General features: G+C 28.6%; 1 protein-coding gene across 1 annotated transcript in view; it reads left to right on the top strand.

Moving 5' to 3' along the window:
• The window catches only part of LOC105847986 (uncharacterized), a 36471-nt gene extending 21494 nt beyond the window's left edge, over positions 1-14977 (top strand). The window contains exon 2 of the mRNA XM_065807064.1: positions 9505-14977. Coding sequence (XP_065663136.1) covers positions 9505-14806 — 5302 coding nt within the window. The 3' untranslated portion in view covers positions 14807-14977. The remainder of the gene's footprint in view (positions 1-9504) is intronic.
• The last annotated feature ends 2160 nt before the right edge of the window (positions 14978-17137 follow it).

Below are 17137 nucleotides of genomic sequence, written 5' to 3' on the forward strand. Positions count from 1 at the left end.
GATCCCTTTGAAAAGGTGGAGAAGTGGATCAGCGGAGATGCCAGTCAGACATTTGATATATTTAAAAGGTTTTTGAAGTCTATTAAATGTGTCAATGACTGTGCTGAAAGGAATATCCAACTAATCCAGGACTTTGTTGGAGGCTGCAGATTGGAAAACATGAAACAGAACCTCATGCTGGTTACCAGAGACAACAGAAAAAAGCTGAAGAAGGACCAGACAAAGAAACAACTCAAAAATATTTAATTTCTTAAACTGGAAATGTATATTTTCAAAAGAAGTTCTAAAATACATGATTTTTTTCCTGAAAACTGCATTTTTTTCCAAAACTGAAATTTTACATATATCACCTTTACTGGGACAAAAAATTTTTGTGTGGTATTTTTAGCCCATTTAGACCTTAGAGAATGGGAAAAGCTTGAGAGGTATTTTTTTTTTGGGACACCCTAATATATATATATATAATATATTGACAAACCGTTGATAAAAACTGTGATCACCATCAAAACGTACTATGCGTATTTAATAGTGTTGCTGCACATCTATATTACATTATCAAGGTATATTATGGATATTAAATCTACTCATAGTCTATACTTAGATTTTTTCAGTTTAGCTTATATAAAGTAGTATGATTAAAGAAAGAGATAAAACTTATTTTATTGAAACATATATTTGAATATTACATATATTTACATATAATTTAATTAAATCTTTTCACAAATTTTTTCTCTTTTACATCACCTTTTTGAAATGGAGCGTATTTTAGAAAGCCAAACAATATTCCATAAACCGAGGTTTCTTTTACTGCATTGAACACAATTAAAGAAGCTGTAAAAAAAAATATATATATATATATAATAAAAAAAAATCAAAAAAGGCAGACTTTAACAAAACATGATGAATGGAAAAGTGTTACAACTTATAAAGGTATACCTTGTACAACGCCATATAAATTAGTGTTCTTAAATATATTTTTCCACTTTTAACCTTCATATCAATGGAGGCTATAAAAATTTTTGAATACATTCTGAATTTTTAAAAGATAATATAACTGTTAGACAGAGCCGTACCGAAGAAGTGATGAGGGAAGGGAAGGGGAGAGGGATTTGTATGTGTTTTTTGTTAACTAGAGACACGCACAAAAAAGATCCTCAATATTTGCAATTTACCAATCATAGTTCAAAACATGCTAAATGTGTCAACTTAAATGCTTCAGTGACAGCTTTGGGAGTGGTAGGACACCCTACACCCCCCGTTTGGGACGATTCTGCTGTTAAATGATTATTAATAATTTTTTCAAATATTTAATTTAAATGAAACAACCTTTTTCAAAATAAATTAATAATCAAAATATTAAAATTTTCAAACATTGAAATATAGTTATCGGGATGGCCACATAAAATTTTCATAAGAAAAATAGGATTTTTCTTATGAAAATTTTATGAGGAGATTTTGCATTTATTTTATTTAGCATTATATTTTGCCGTTTAATAAATATAACAGTTTCTATAAATTTACAATTATGTTAATGGCCGGAGCAAGAAGAAGGGAATGATTTGCCTTATCGCCGAGCAACGTGTAACAATTTATAAATTTTAAAAAGTTATTTCAAGAATATATAGTATAAAAGAATAATTGAATGAATGTTTACAAAAAATATATAAAAAATAAAGTAAGATATCGTTTAATACATAATATCATAAATAGATTGGGTAAAAAAAAAAGTGAATATATAATAACTTTATATATTCACTTTATATATTTAATAAATAATATCATAAATAGATTGGGTAAAAGTAAGACTGAAAATATAAAACTTTATATAAGTTTAATTTAAGACTTTATATAACTTTATATAAAAATATATAAAATATAAAGTAAGATATCGCTTAATACATAATATCATAAATAGATTGGGTGAAAAAAAAAAGTAAATATATAATAACTTTATATATATATATATATATATATATATATATATATATATATATATATATATATATACAAAAAATAAAAAGCAAGAAAATGTGGTTTTTGATAATGGTTATTGTCAAAAAATGTTAACCTTTTTTAATAATTACAAGAAATAATTACTTTGTTTTTCAATTTTTGTCTATTTTGCATTTAATTTAGAGGATTATTTTCGTTTTAATTTAGGTTTAACGTCCATGTTTTTACACTTATGGGGCTTGGAAAAGGGTCAACAATATCAATTTTTATGTTAAATAGCATGCATTTGCTAGAGCATTTTCTTACAATTCTTTATACATTCAGGCGTTAACCAGTTTTGCAGACCAAGAATGGGTATTTTGAACATTATCCTTCTATTAAGAAATAAAAAAGATGAGTTAAAGAGGAGCTTTAATCAAACTTTAAACTTTTTTGACAATAATAAAGAATTTTAGACTTGGTTTTTGAAAAATGAGGGCTTTAGAGGATTTTAGAGAAGCTGTGGTCACCCTGATTATAAATAAGGTAAGAGCCCAATACTGTTCTTGATTTCCTCAGCATCATTTAGTGTAATCTATCTTTTGAAGACGTTCCACCAAGTAATTGTATTTGATTTATCTGTGAAAAATATGAAGTAATTCTAATATTATGTTTGTGGAGATATATTATATTGTGGAAAAAACCACACAAGTGGAAACCTGGGTGCAAAACTTAAAAAAAAAGATATATGTATATATTTAACAATAGATTTGAATAATGAAAAACTGGAGGTCAGGTGCATTGACACTTCATCTAAATCTTTGTTAACTGAACCTGTAAAATAAAGTTACTAATTTATGGTATAAATTATAAGAACATTTTTATTTTTAGGTATAAAAATTTATATAATCCTTGCACATAAAAGTAATACCTATGTAATATGTAACAATAAAAGTAATACTTGTGAAATAATCAAGAAAATCTCTTTGTTTATGTTTTCTTTTTCGTAAATAAACTCTCTCATTATCACATTTTTCTTTTGTAGTTGTGAATTCAAACTTTTCACAATCCTGTTTGCTTTCTTTGGAATTGAAATAGTTATATTCAAAAAATAAAAATTGTAATATATAGATGTAATACCTAAAGAGAACTTAGTTTTTATTTGTGAAAACTGAAGCCAATTCCTCTCGGCATTTTAGTGCAGTCAATGCTTTGTACCTGGAGGCCAATAAACAGTTTCATCACTAACCCAATTAGATGGAATTGCACCTTCTACTCTTTGTAAATCTTTATTCCAAAGAGCTCCTTTTTACATATTTGATTTTGAAAAAATTATATAAATTAATAAAAAAAATGAAGAAACCATAATATAAGTGTTCTATCAGGCCTAGTTTAACTAGCTAAATCTTGACATTTATAACCATGATACTTGCTAAACAATAATATTAGTAGACATTATTAGTAAAGATAAGATTTTCTTTAATTTATAAATTTATTATATTTTAAATTCATTTTTCTTAATGTATTTATTATTTTATTACTATGCAGAGTTCTGAATATATTGTGTTCAAAAAACTCAACGCATGTAAGGAAAATAAGGAAAGAATCCCAGGTTGCTAAAATATAATTATCTACATAAGAGTAATACAGAATATGGAACAAAAATAGATAATACTCATTATTAATATAAAATATAATATAAGGTATATAATAAAACATCACATAACAAAATCTTAGTTTGATTGATTGTGTAAAAGCAACAAAAATTTAATAAAAAAACATCTCAATAAATAATAAATTATCATTCAAACAATTTTAAAGATCAAAAAATAACTTGTAACTTGTAAGTTTTTACTCATCTTTGTCTAATAATCATTATATTAATACCAATTTTTTATACCCTATCGTTTTTATTAAAAATAAAAATATTATATCAGTTCAACTTTTCTTATGTTACTAAATAAAAATGAAAAAAATTTATATATCTTATTAAGGTTTACCTTTCATAGCACCATATAAATTAGTGCTTTTAAAACATATTTTTCCACCAATACCATTCATACTCATAGAGGCCATAAAATTGTTGTAAAATATTGTAAACTTTAATAGATAAAATAACTAAAATTAATTGTGTGAGAACTAATATTAACTTTTTTTCAAATATTTAAATTGAACTCATTATGAATCAAATTTTTTCTAAATAAATAAATTCTTAAAATTTATCAATAATTAAAAATTATTTCGATTACCTCAGCATTATTTTGTGAATTCTGTCTTTTAAAGATAATTACACCAATTATTTGTAATTGATTCAACTAAAAAAAACATATATATATACATGTAAAGCTTATATTATTGTTTTAAATTTTAATTATTTTTATACAAATAACCATATACTTTTAAGTAACTGATAAAAATAACATTTAATCAAAATCACTTTATTCGTTCTGCTAAAATCTATTAATAAATTTAGTCCTGTTCTAAAACAATACAAAAATGTTATTTGTTTTTATATTGTCCTGGTCATGACATTAAATTGATCCTGCATTAGAACAGATATTTTTTAGCAAAGCTTTAGACTAATCTTCGAGAGGGAAAGCTTGGATATAAAACTCTTAATTTCATTGTAAGAGGAGCTTGTAAACCTGGTCTGGTAATCTTCTGGTAATATACAAGAAAAAAATAATCAGTCCTGATCTGAATAACAAGTTAACACCAGGAATGGTATCTGGTTTTTAAAATTGCCTAACCTCGCTCATAATGTATTATAATCGTATTAATGAAAATGAAACTGTGGACATTAAACATTAGTTGCCCTTAAACCATTGAAATTATACTATCAAATAAGAAGCCATTGTTCTAATATATACAGTAATAAGTTTTTATAAGTTTTGACATAAAGTTTAATTAAGTTCTAAAACTAAAGGATATAACTGTTTAATAAAATACTTATTAAAACTAACCCATGATGAATTTGTTTTTTTCATCCTCTAATACTTAGTCCACTTCATTAAATTCAGCTACTGACGAAATAAACCTTACTTGGCTTATAAATTCACTATTATAAGCAGGTTTGGTAACTGTGTTTTGGCTTTGTAACTCATTTCTTATATCAGTAAATAAATATAATGCACTCTTTTGAAACTCTATAAATTAAAATAGTTTCACAAAACAACTTTTGTTGAATATTTTTAAAAACTTAATAAATTTAAATAAAAATTTACTAAAAATAAATAATAACCTACTGCCTTCAGCCATCGAGAACTTATCAACGTTATCAAATTTTAGTAATTTGTTACCTTTTTTTTTATCCTCATTGAAAGATAAAAGAACTTTGCTTGAGTATCCAAAATCTGTTACTGATAGTTACTGATTTTGGAGACTGTTACTTTGGTCTTGAGACTGGTATAAAAATGGCTGTTTCTGCAGTTAGCAGAAGGCTTCTGCTATCAGTATAGCTAACAGCTTGTTTACACATTCACGTGAACAGCAGTGCTCTACTGCCGTTTTGCCAGTTTATGATTAAGAAAAACATTGTTTTTTTCAATTTCTTCTGAAAAAAGCATAGTGCCATTGTCACTTTGAGACAAATAATTTTTTTTGAATTTTTCTCTTCTTCTACTTGACTGATGTTTTGTGTAAATTTTGAATTGTCATTATTTTTCTCGAGTTTCTCTTCTTCACTACGAGAAGATGATTCTCTTCTTCACTACGAGAAGATGATTTTTTAAAAAACATCGTTTTTCAAAATATTGTCTTTGTAGTAATGTATATTTCAATGAAATGCCGCATAATTATCATAACTTAGAATAAACACCATATTTGAAAGTAAATTCCATATTTTTTTAAAAATAGATCTAATTATTTTTTTTTCAAAAGTCTTAAATAGTCAAAACATAGAAAATAGAAAATTAAAGTTTTGAAAAATGGGTAAATAATATTTCTAGCTAGATCACAATTATCTTTTTTTTTTTTTTAAAAAACAACTGTTAATAAATGTCTACATTAGTATCTTAAGTACTTTTGCTGGATTTACAAAAACTAATTTTAAATTCCTATTTTTAAAATCTATAACTTTGTTTTTAAATCCGGCAAAAATTTTCCAACACAAAATAAAATCTTAGAGGGATATGGAAAGTTCCTTGCCGTATAGACCATGGTCTGCAATAAAACTGGGGTGGCTAAAGTGAAATATTTATTAATTAATTTTTTCTGAAACCACAAAATAATTCAAATAATTTTGTGGCTTTAGAAAAACTTTTGTTGCCCTAATTTTGAAAACAAAAATTTTGTTCGGAACTTTTTATCAAGCACTGAAAAAATTGCAAAATATATGATGAAAAATCTAATTAAGGACTTTTATAGTAAATGGTCCGAACTCACTTCTGCGCTTATCCTGTGCAGCAGTAAATCACTCGGCTACTTCTTTTAAAGATAGACTACTAAAAAATACGCGTTTAGCACTGACAAGGAATTGCATCTTTTTTGAGCTATTGTTGATCTGAGCTTCGTTTTGAGTCTCCTTGGTTTTGAAAAAAAACGCTCGTGTAGTCAATGTAGCTCACGATTGTTAACAAGATTAGGACAATAATCCAAATGTTCTGATTAATTCGGCGATTTTCTTTATCCATATTCTGAAGTGTATTGCATAAATTTTGAGAATCAATAGGCATAAAACTTTTAAAAATAGTCGATATGGATTATACTCAATTTCTATTAAGTTCCGATTAAAATCTCCACGGAAATCAGATTCTAAAGTCTTAATCTCCTTTAACAGATCTGCCTTATTAATGGCTTTTAAAAACAATTCATCAACGTTAATAAACTTCTTTAATGCTGGTTGTTCAAATCAATCTTCTATTGCAATAATAAATGTGTCAAGACCTTCCAAACAATATAGATTAAAATAATCATAGGCTGTTTCATGCTAATTAGCATGACTTGTTTATTTTTCGTTACCAATGATGTATCAAAAATTGGAATTGTTCAACGTATCTCGTATCTTCGGTAAAGTAGGTCTTTCAATTGATTTGGTTGAACTTGCTGCTTCTTTTACCACTGCAAAAGAACAATAGAAGTTGTCATCATTTTTTGTATTTTTTATTGTATCATTCACTAAATATGCAGATTTTCCTCCACTGGTTGCCGACATTTTTGTCAGCTGAAGAGATTTTGACAAAGTAACAGTCATGGCGTAAAGTTTATAAGAGATTGATGCACTAAATATGCAGATTTTCCTCCACTGGTTGCCGACATTTTTGTCAGCTGAAGAGATTTTGACAAAGTAACAGTCATGGCGTAAAGTTTATAAGAGATTGATGCCTTAAAAGTATTCCATCTAGCTCTTGTAACCAACAATTCTTGCTTTTGTCTCTTGGTAAAGTTTTTCTTTCATACATTTGTCCAAAAGTTGGGAGTGATTTATAGCTATCAATGAATCTCTTTATACAATCTGCCAAACGGTCCATCTTGTTGTGGAAAGTTTCTTTTAGCTTTTTGAATGATTCAGCGCCTTGTTCTATCTCAATGTTCTCATTAATGTTTCCAAGTAAATGATCTCCTTTCGGTGAAAACTTTAAAAGTAAGCATTTTTCTCAAACAAGATTCCAGGTATCTCGCAAAATTTTACATTTTTTAGTCAGCAATTTCACGGTTAAACTAAGAGAATACCCTTGACAGTGTATGGCAACAGCTTTTGGCTGTTCAGGAAGAATTTGACCTTGTCTCCATTATTTTAAATGCGCCTTCAATTATCAAAACTTAAGTTAGTTCTAATAAGAATATTTTTGATAACAAATCAAATAGTATTGCTCTTAATATTTTTCAACTGGTAAAATCTTAAATAGCCTTCAAAATTGTTGAAATCTTTATCCACCGTACAAAGACAAAGCAATAGCAGTTCTTTATTGCTTCCGTCAGTACCTTTATTGGCAATATTATAAAAAAACTTGCGTTCTCGAATAGCTTTTAAACTTTTCCGGTAATGTTAGAGTAGCTGATATATAATACCTAAATTTGCACCTAGTGATTTGTAAACTTTTAATCGATTCTTCCATCAGGATGATTTACAATTTTGTTTTTTTTTGTACAAAGATGGCGCAATAGTTAGGTAAAATTATCATTCCTATTATGATCTTGAAAAGCCATTCTTTGTCGTCAAAAGAAACGTAGGCATTGAATAATTTCCAAAAATTATTTTTGTTCTATAGCTCTTCTATTGGAAATCTCCTAATCTATGAACTCTGCCGCGGAATAGATTCATACAAGTTAGTTATAAAATCCTGGGGTATTTTGTGCCATTCTCTTTGAAGTGATTCAAAACATATTTCAGCAATTCGCGAACCATGTTTGACCTTCTCTCTGCCCAGGTAATCCCAAATATCCTCAATTATATTCAAAACTGGACTCCGGGGAGGCCAGGTCATCAATTCCAGTACTCCTTCCTCTGCCATTTCATTTAAATAATTTTTTGCCACTCGGGAACAATGTTTTGGGTCATTGTTCTGCTGCAGAATAAAATTACGACCTATTAGTCTCATTCCGGATAATACAGCATGGTGCCTTAGGATATCCACATAACGTTCCCCGGTAAGCCGCCTCCCTATTTTGATCAAATTACCTACTCCAGATGAAGATAAACAGCCCAAACTTGTTAAGAGCCTCTTCTGTGTTTAATAGTAGGGTTTAAACACTCGGGCTGATAGGCTTCTTCAATTCTCCTTCAAACATATTGGCGTCCTTTTGTTCCAAAAATGTCAAATTTAGACTCATCGGTGTACACAACCCGATTAAACATTTCCTGGGCCCAATCTTTGTGTTGTTTTGCATACTTAAGTTGTTTTTCTTTATTGCCACACCGAAATAATAGTTTTCAAATTGCAACACACCCTCTTAATCCCGATTTAAGTAGGTGCCGTCGAATAAAAGAACTGACATTTTTCCCAGTTGCTGTGTTAATGTCTTTTGCCAGCTCGGTTGATGCTTTTTTAGTATATCTTAAAGATAGGATTTTTAAATATTTATTTTGATCATTTGTTAGCTTAGGAGGTCTAGCACTTTTCTTTCTATCTTCAAGGGAGCCAGTTTGTCTGATTTCTGTAACAGTATTTTTTACAAACAGAGTAGCAAATTCTAGGAACAATCTTCCCAATAATGTTGTTCTACAAACTTTAGCAAATGTTTTTAGAATCCATTACAGTAGGTTTTTAGATAAAAAAAACTTAATTATTACATAAAATGTATAATGTAATTACCTGCATACACTGAAAATAGCAGGGCTTGTATTTATGCTCTGCTGCCGGAGTTATCTCCTTCCAGTAAATAATTATAATACTACTATACTAAACTACTAAAAGAGCTTAAGATCTTCTGTTTTTCAAATAAGTTTAGTGTAGCCAAATTTATAGACAATCTCCTGTCCAATGTTTTTCGTATTTAGCAAACTTTGCGGAGCAGGTTTTAATCTGAATAGTGCCGGTTTTTATCTACCCAAAACTCTAATATATACTTATTTTAACTACAAATTACTCATAGCCAACATAATGATTTAATAAATGCTAAATATATCTTTAGGGAAACAAAGTGGAAAGACTTAAAGGTGAATCTTCATTATATGTACAGTAAAGACAATATTGATTGTTATGTTAACAATATTATCAAGTACAAACTTGGAGGATTTAAAAGAAATGAGCATGGTAGTGAATATAAATTTCTTCTAAACAACAAATTTGGAGTAGGTACTAATTCTTATTACGTTCTGTACTCGGGAGCTATAGATATTGCTAATAAGCTTCCACTAAATTTTTTATTTGAAAAATCAAAACAACCTGCTAATGAAAAGGAAGATGATTGTAAAGATGTTTTTGATGAAATAATACCGATAATGTTCTCCAAAACAAACTGCAAAGTTAAGATATTATTTTCTTACAATGATACTGGTATTCACTGGGTTATTGGCGAAATCGTTTTAGATAAAAACAATGATAATGTTTCTGCAGTAATATACACCCACGACCCTTATGGTGGTGGAAAAATATCAAAAAAACATTTTAGCATACTTGACGTTTGTTTAAAAAAAACTTTAAAAAATAGTGGTTGGCAGGTAACATCAGTAACCAGCTTGCCAAGTCCATTTACTAATGCAAGACAAACTATAGCAGATAAAACATCTTGCGGCATAATTGTGGCTCATGAGTTAGTAAAAAGGATCATCAATAATAGTCTTACCATATCATCACCTTTTCCACAAGGTGCAGAGCAGTTACGCCTATCACAACTTATTTTCCTAAAAGAACATTTAGGAGAAGACAATCCAAACTATCAACTTTTTAAACAGCAGGTTAGTTTAGTGGAAACTTGTTTTGAAGATAATTTATCTACAACCCATTTACAATGTATTGCGAGACCAACAATAGAAGAAAGACTAACAATAGAAGAGTTAAGAGAAAAAGTAAACAAGGTTGTAAATTCAGAAGAACTAAACAATGTCAAAGTTGATCAACTAAAGCAACTTTTGAAAGAACAATATAAACTTTTCATTCACCAACTAGCGTATAAAAACAGTCTAGAAGAGCTAAAGGATTTGGTTATTGTCTTAAACGATTTAGGCTATTTCACCATTAAATTAGGAGAGTTGAGTGGGGAGCTGGAATATTATAACGAGGCGGCAGTATTTTATCAATATGTCATTACTATTTTAGATGAGAGACTTAACAAAAAGTTAATAAGTAAAGAAAATAAAAATGAATTTATTAAACAAGAAAAAATAAATCCACATCAACAACTAACTCATATACAACTGCTTATATTTTTAAGAATTGGTGGAAATCTAGAGAGAACGCCAGTTATTCAAGATGAAGTACAAACTAATAAACATATGTTATTAGCATTGCGAAATAAAGTTGATAAAGTGATACAAAAAATAGAAGATTATTACCAGCAGAAGAAAACGAATTTTCAAAATGAAATAGAAAACTATCAGGAGTTATATGTGAGCACTGCAAAAGCTTTGTTTGAAGATATAGCAAATGAAATGAAAAGGTTTTTGTTTAAACTATATAGTGATAGTGAACAGCAAATTTCTGTAGAAGCACCTTGTAAATATTCAGTAGTTGGACTTGGATCAATGGCACTAAAGCAAATGACACCTTATTCAGACTTGGAGTTTGCTATTTTGACGGAAAATGAGGATTGGAAAAAAAGTGGTGATCCCAAGGTAAAAGCGTATTTTGAGAACCTGAGCCACTTGGTAAACTTTAAGATAATTAATTTAGGAGAAAGTATTATACCAAAATCTAAGTACGGTATAGATATGGAACATCTAGTGCACAGAGCAGTTAACTTTGATCTAGGAGGTAAAACACCTTTAGGAAGAATTGATAAAGACAAACCATATGAGCTCATAAAAACAGTTGAATGGATGATGCATTATGTACGTAATGAGGAAGATAAAGCCATTCATATAGATAAGAACCTACCATATATACTAGAAAATGTTTGCTACGTGTATGGAGAGAAAAAGCTTTTTAATGACTACCAATGCAAGGTTTCAGATTTTTTGCATAATAAAATTGAAGATAAAAAATATGGTACATTAAGAAACTGTGAAATAAGAGCCATTAAACTGTTAGTAGAGGAAGCTAAAGAAATTGATTATTCTAAGGTTAACCTTATGTCTACACCCCCGATATCTGATACAAAAGAAAGTTTGAAAGGTTCGGATAAACCAAAAGGTGACCTAGGCTTATTGCATCCTAAATTATTTGACAATCAAGGTAGATTGTTTGAAGTTAAGAAAGATATTTACAGACTTCTTGACCGTTTAGTATATAATCTTGGTCTGTACTATGGTATTGAAGGAGCTAGTAACTGGGATACAGTCGATAAATTAGTGAAGCAAAAATTTATAACAATAGAAGCAGCAGTTAATTTAAAAACTGCTTTAACTTTTGCTACTACACTGAGATTAAAAACTTATTCTTACCATAATGCACAGCAGGAGGATATGTCGATATTTGTCAGACCAGCCGAAACTGAGTCTGAAATTAAAGAACAAGCTAAACGAATATTCCATCTGACTAAAAAACATTTAATTGAAGGCGGTGGATTGTTTCAATATTTTTATACCGCCTTACCGTTATATGAAAAATTAGAGGTTTTTTGTAGCAAACATAAAACATTAAATGATGTAGAGAAAAAAACATTTTTTTTAGATAATGTGTTTTATGAAAATGATTTTGCTACTAAAGGTTTTATCTACTATAGATTAGCACAATATGATAAAGCCCAAAACAATTTAGAAAAAGCCTTAAATAATCTAAATGATAATTTAAAAGTAAGAGTAATTTTAGGACATATATATAACAGTTTTGGTAATGCCGATCAGGCTATAGAGCAATATGAGTACTGTTTGGTGAAGCAAACATCTGTCAACCAAGACCAACTTAATCCGGATGTTGCTGTATTTTTGCTAAATCTAGGGTTATCTTATAATGCTAAAGGACAGTTTGAACAGGCAATTAAGTATTATAATGAGTGCTTAGAGATGCAAAAACTCATCTACCAAGATGAATTTAATCCAAATGTTGCTGATACTTTGAATAATCTAGGATCAGCTTTTTATGGAAAAGGAGAATTTGATGAGGCAATTAAGTACTATGAAAATAGCTTAAAGATGAGAAAATTAGTATATCAAGATCAAACTCACCCTAGTGTAGCTAATTCTTTAAATAACCTAGTTGTAGCTTATCGTGCTAAAGGACAATATGATCAAGCAATTGAGTATTTTGAAATGATTCAAGAGTTTTACAAACTCAGCTATAGAGAAGAACCTCATTTTCATGTTGCTGCTTCTCTACATAATCTCGGGACAGTTTATAATTGTAAAGAACAATATGATGAAGGAATTGCCTGCTTTAAGAAGAGCTTGGAGACATTTAAAATTATCTATAAAAAAAAACCACATCCAAAAGTTGCTGATTCTTTAAATAGTCTAGGTTCAGCTTACCATGTTAAAGGACAACATGATCAGGCTATTAGGTATTTTAAAGAAAGCTTAGAGATGCAAAATATTATCTACAAAAAACAACCGAATCCAAGTATTGCTATTTCTTTTAATAATCTAGGTTCAGCTTTTTATGCAAAAGGACAATATGATGAGGCAATTAAGTATTTTAATGATGGTTTAGAAATGAGAAAACTAATTTATCTAGATAAATATCATCCTGCTGTTGCTGATTCTTTAAATAATCTCGGTGCAGCTCATAATGCTAAAGGAGAATATGTTCAAGCAGTTAAGTATTATGAAACAAGCTTAGAAATTAACAAGTTTATCTACAAAGAAGAACCTCATTCGAATATTGCTAATTGTTTAAATAATTTAGGAAACGTTTACAATGCTAACGGACAACTTGATCAAGCAATTAAGTATTATAAAGAAAGTCTGGAAATACTCAAACTCATCTATAAGGTAGAATCTCATTCTAATGTGGCTGGTTTATTAAATAATCTAGGAATTCTTTACAATGCTAAAAAACAACACGATCAGGCAATTAGCTACTATAAGGAAAGCTTAGAGATGTATAAACTAATCTATGATGAAGAACCTCATACAAATGTTGCTGATTCTTTAAATAACTTAGGTAACGCTTATAATTCCAAAGGAAACTATGATCAGGCATTTTGCTACTATAAAGAAAGCCTAAAGATATACGAAAAAATCTATAATGCAAAACCTCATCCAAATATTGCTGCCTCTTTAAATAATTTAGGAAACATTTACAATGCTAAAGAAAATTTTGATCAAGCAATTAAGCATCTTAAAAGGAGCTTAAATATGAAAAAAGTGATTTATAAAGATCAGTTTCACCCAAGTGTTGCTGATTCTTTAAACAACATAGGGTTTGCTTATGGTGCTAAAGGAGAATATGATCGAGCAATTAAGTGTTACGAAGAGAGTCTTAATATATACAAGTTTATTTATAAAAAAGGTTATAATTCAAACATTGCTGATTCTTTAAACAATCTAGGGAACGTTTATTATGATAAGATACAATATGATCAGGCAATTAGCTGCTATAAGGAGAGCCTAGAGATATACAAAGCAGTTTATTATAAAGAACCTCATCTAGACATTGTTGAATCTTTGAATAATTTAGGAAACGTTTTCAATTCCCAAGGACATTATGATCAGGCAATTAAATATTTTGAAGAGAGCCTAGATATGCAAAAACAGATTTACAAAGACCAATCTCATCTTAGTATTGCTCGTTCTCAAAATAATCTAGCATTGGTTCATTGTGCTATAAAACAGTATGTCCAAGCAATTAAGTATTTTGAAGAGAGTCTACAGATATACAAACTGATCTACAAAAAAGATCCTAATCTAAGTGTTGCCGATACTTTAAATAACATAGGGACTGCTTTTCGTGCTATAAGACAATATGATCATGCAATTAAGTACTATGAAGAGAGCCTAGATATAAAAAAATTGATTTTCAAAGGTCAACCTCAAATCAGTGTTGCTAGATCTTTAAATAATTTAGGGTTAGCATATTGTGATAAAGAACAACATGATCAGGCAATTAGTTACCACGAGGAGAGCATAGAAATTTATAAACTCTTGCACAAAGGAGAAATTCATCCAAATGTTGCTGATTCTTATAACTTTCTAGGTAACGTGTATAATGCTAAAGGACAGTATGATCAGGCAATTAAGTATCACAGGCAAGCTTGGCAAATAATATCAGTTTTCCAAGATCATCCATACGCAAATGATATAAAAACTAGTTTAACAAAAACAGCTGAGCTTTATGCTAAAAAACATTCTTTAAATCCGCAGGAGGTTATTAATAAAAACATTTCTTTGCCAAAGTAAATAAAGATAAGATAAAGAAATAAAAAGAATAAAAAATATTATTCTACTAATACTTAAAATAATTATCTTACTTATTTGTATGGTAACATTAATTATGATATTAAGCATTAATATCATAAAAGCTGATTTTAATAAATCTAACATTAGCCAAAAATAAATAATCCGTTTAAATTTTTTTTTTAAATTTTGTATATAAATTTAATAAACTACTGTGGTGTGGAGCTACTCTACTTAATAATTAAAACGCCTATGGCAAGTCACGATTACATTATTTATCAAAAAGTAAAGATATTAGCACATCAGTTAAGCCAGAAATTATACAATAATTTTACCCAGAAGTCAAAAAAAAAATAAAGCTGTTAATACTATAGTAGATGAAATTTAATAGTACTGATCTGATGAGCAGCTGTCTTTCTTTGCTAAAATAAAAATTACATTCACAAGCTCTTAAATACTTAATATAGAAAATTCACTGATTTCCCGATATCTCAAACCTCCAAGAAATCAAAAAAATTGATCGATTTAGTAAATACTTGAGTTATTGGGCCATTCTGTAACACTAACTTTTTTAGATAAGTAAAAACAATTTGAGTTTCCAAAAGTTTTTATCTTAAAGGTAAAAACAATACATTACTAATTAAAAAAAGTCTTTGTCGAATGTAATTGAGACTGCATTAAGCTTTTGTTGAAAATCTTCAGCATTTAGACTAAAGGATATATTGTTAAACAACACTGTTATTAATTTTTTCTATCTGATTTTGAAGCTCTTTTAAGGGGTCGTCGTCTTTATCTGAACGGCCAGATTTTTTTTAATCTTCCAAAAATCCTGCTTTTGAAAACACTTAAACATGGTGGAGGTTTTTCCTTTTTGCCATGCAAGATCAAGCATTTTTAACGCATCTAATATTAGAAAACAGAAACATATTTTCCTTTTATCGATAGCTATGACCAGTCTTTGCTATGCCAAAGATCTGTTATAAACTTTCAAATAGTGTATAACTTCCAGATTCGTTTGTTTTTTATATTTTTATTATTTAACTTTATTTAACATTGGTGGATTTCACAATTATATTATATAAAATAAGTCGCAGTAAAAAAATTAACTATATAAACCAATGATAGTGACATTTTACCACTTGCAAACTTGTTCTAATTACAATATCTAATTTTTTTTTTGTCTATTTTTTATTCCTGACATAGTTTGTATGGGCACTTAATTGCCTTCATTCCTAGTTCTTCTTAAAATTATGTAGGTTAGGGAACAAATGTTAATTGGGATCTAGGTCTAAATTAATGGTCCTAGATAACGAATTTAATTTTTTACGTACAATTAATTCCAATTTAATTCGAGTTGTACTAGAGTAAGCATTACTTCGTGTATTGAGCGTTTTCTTGTTAACATATTTAAAGTCTCTTAGGGAGCTTTCATAAGAATCATTTTAAATTTTGAACGTTTCTTTAGCTAAAAACTGCAAATTTCTTCGATATACTGAAACAGAGTTATTCTTCTCTAAAAGATTTTCAAATGCCGACTCGTATCCATTGTATATCAAACATAGTACCTTCGCGTGTAACATTATTTTTTGCATTTATTGCTTTTACATAATACATCCATGCAAGAGGACAGTACATGAATTTTGATTTGAAGAAGACGTTCAATACTATTTTCTTTATCTGAAAGTTGATATATCTAACTAATATTCTAAAAATGCTAAGTTTTTGACTTACTTTTGCGCAAACTTAAGTAAGATGTTTGTTAAAATTCAATTTGTTGTTAATTACTATTCCAAGTAGTTTAACATCATTTTCTTCCCAAATTTAGTTGCGATCAATATGCGCCCAAGGAATTTCATGTTTAAGCCCCACAACTATCAAGTGACATTTTTTAGGATTTAGTTTTAAGCAGTTATATTTGAACCGCTTTTAACAAAAATTATAAACGTCGTAATCTTTAATTAGAAATGAACATATTATTATTAGTATATATATATATATATATATATATATATATATATATATATATATATATATATATATATATATATATATATATATATATATATATATATATATATATATACATAATATATACTTTTCGGTGTTAGAACCCCTACTATATATATATAGTAGGGGTTCTAACACCGAACCTTTGGGGACACCTTGTAATACTTCTTACAGAGAGCTATAGGATGCACTCATTTATGTTCTTTGGTATCAATCATCTAAATAGCTTTATATAAGTTTCAAAATAGTCAAGTAAAAACCATAAGCATTAAGTTTAATTAATAGTAAATCATGATTTAATCAAACAAAAGTGCGGTAAACAACACT

The sequence above is a fragment of the Hydra vulgaris genome, chromosome 10 (assembly GCF_038396675.1).
Source record: "Hydra vulgaris chromosome 10, alternate assembly HydraT2T_AEP".
Taxonomy (NCBI): Eukaryota; Metazoa; Cnidaria; class Hydrozoa; order Anthoathecata; family Hydridae; genus Hydra; species Hydra vulgaris.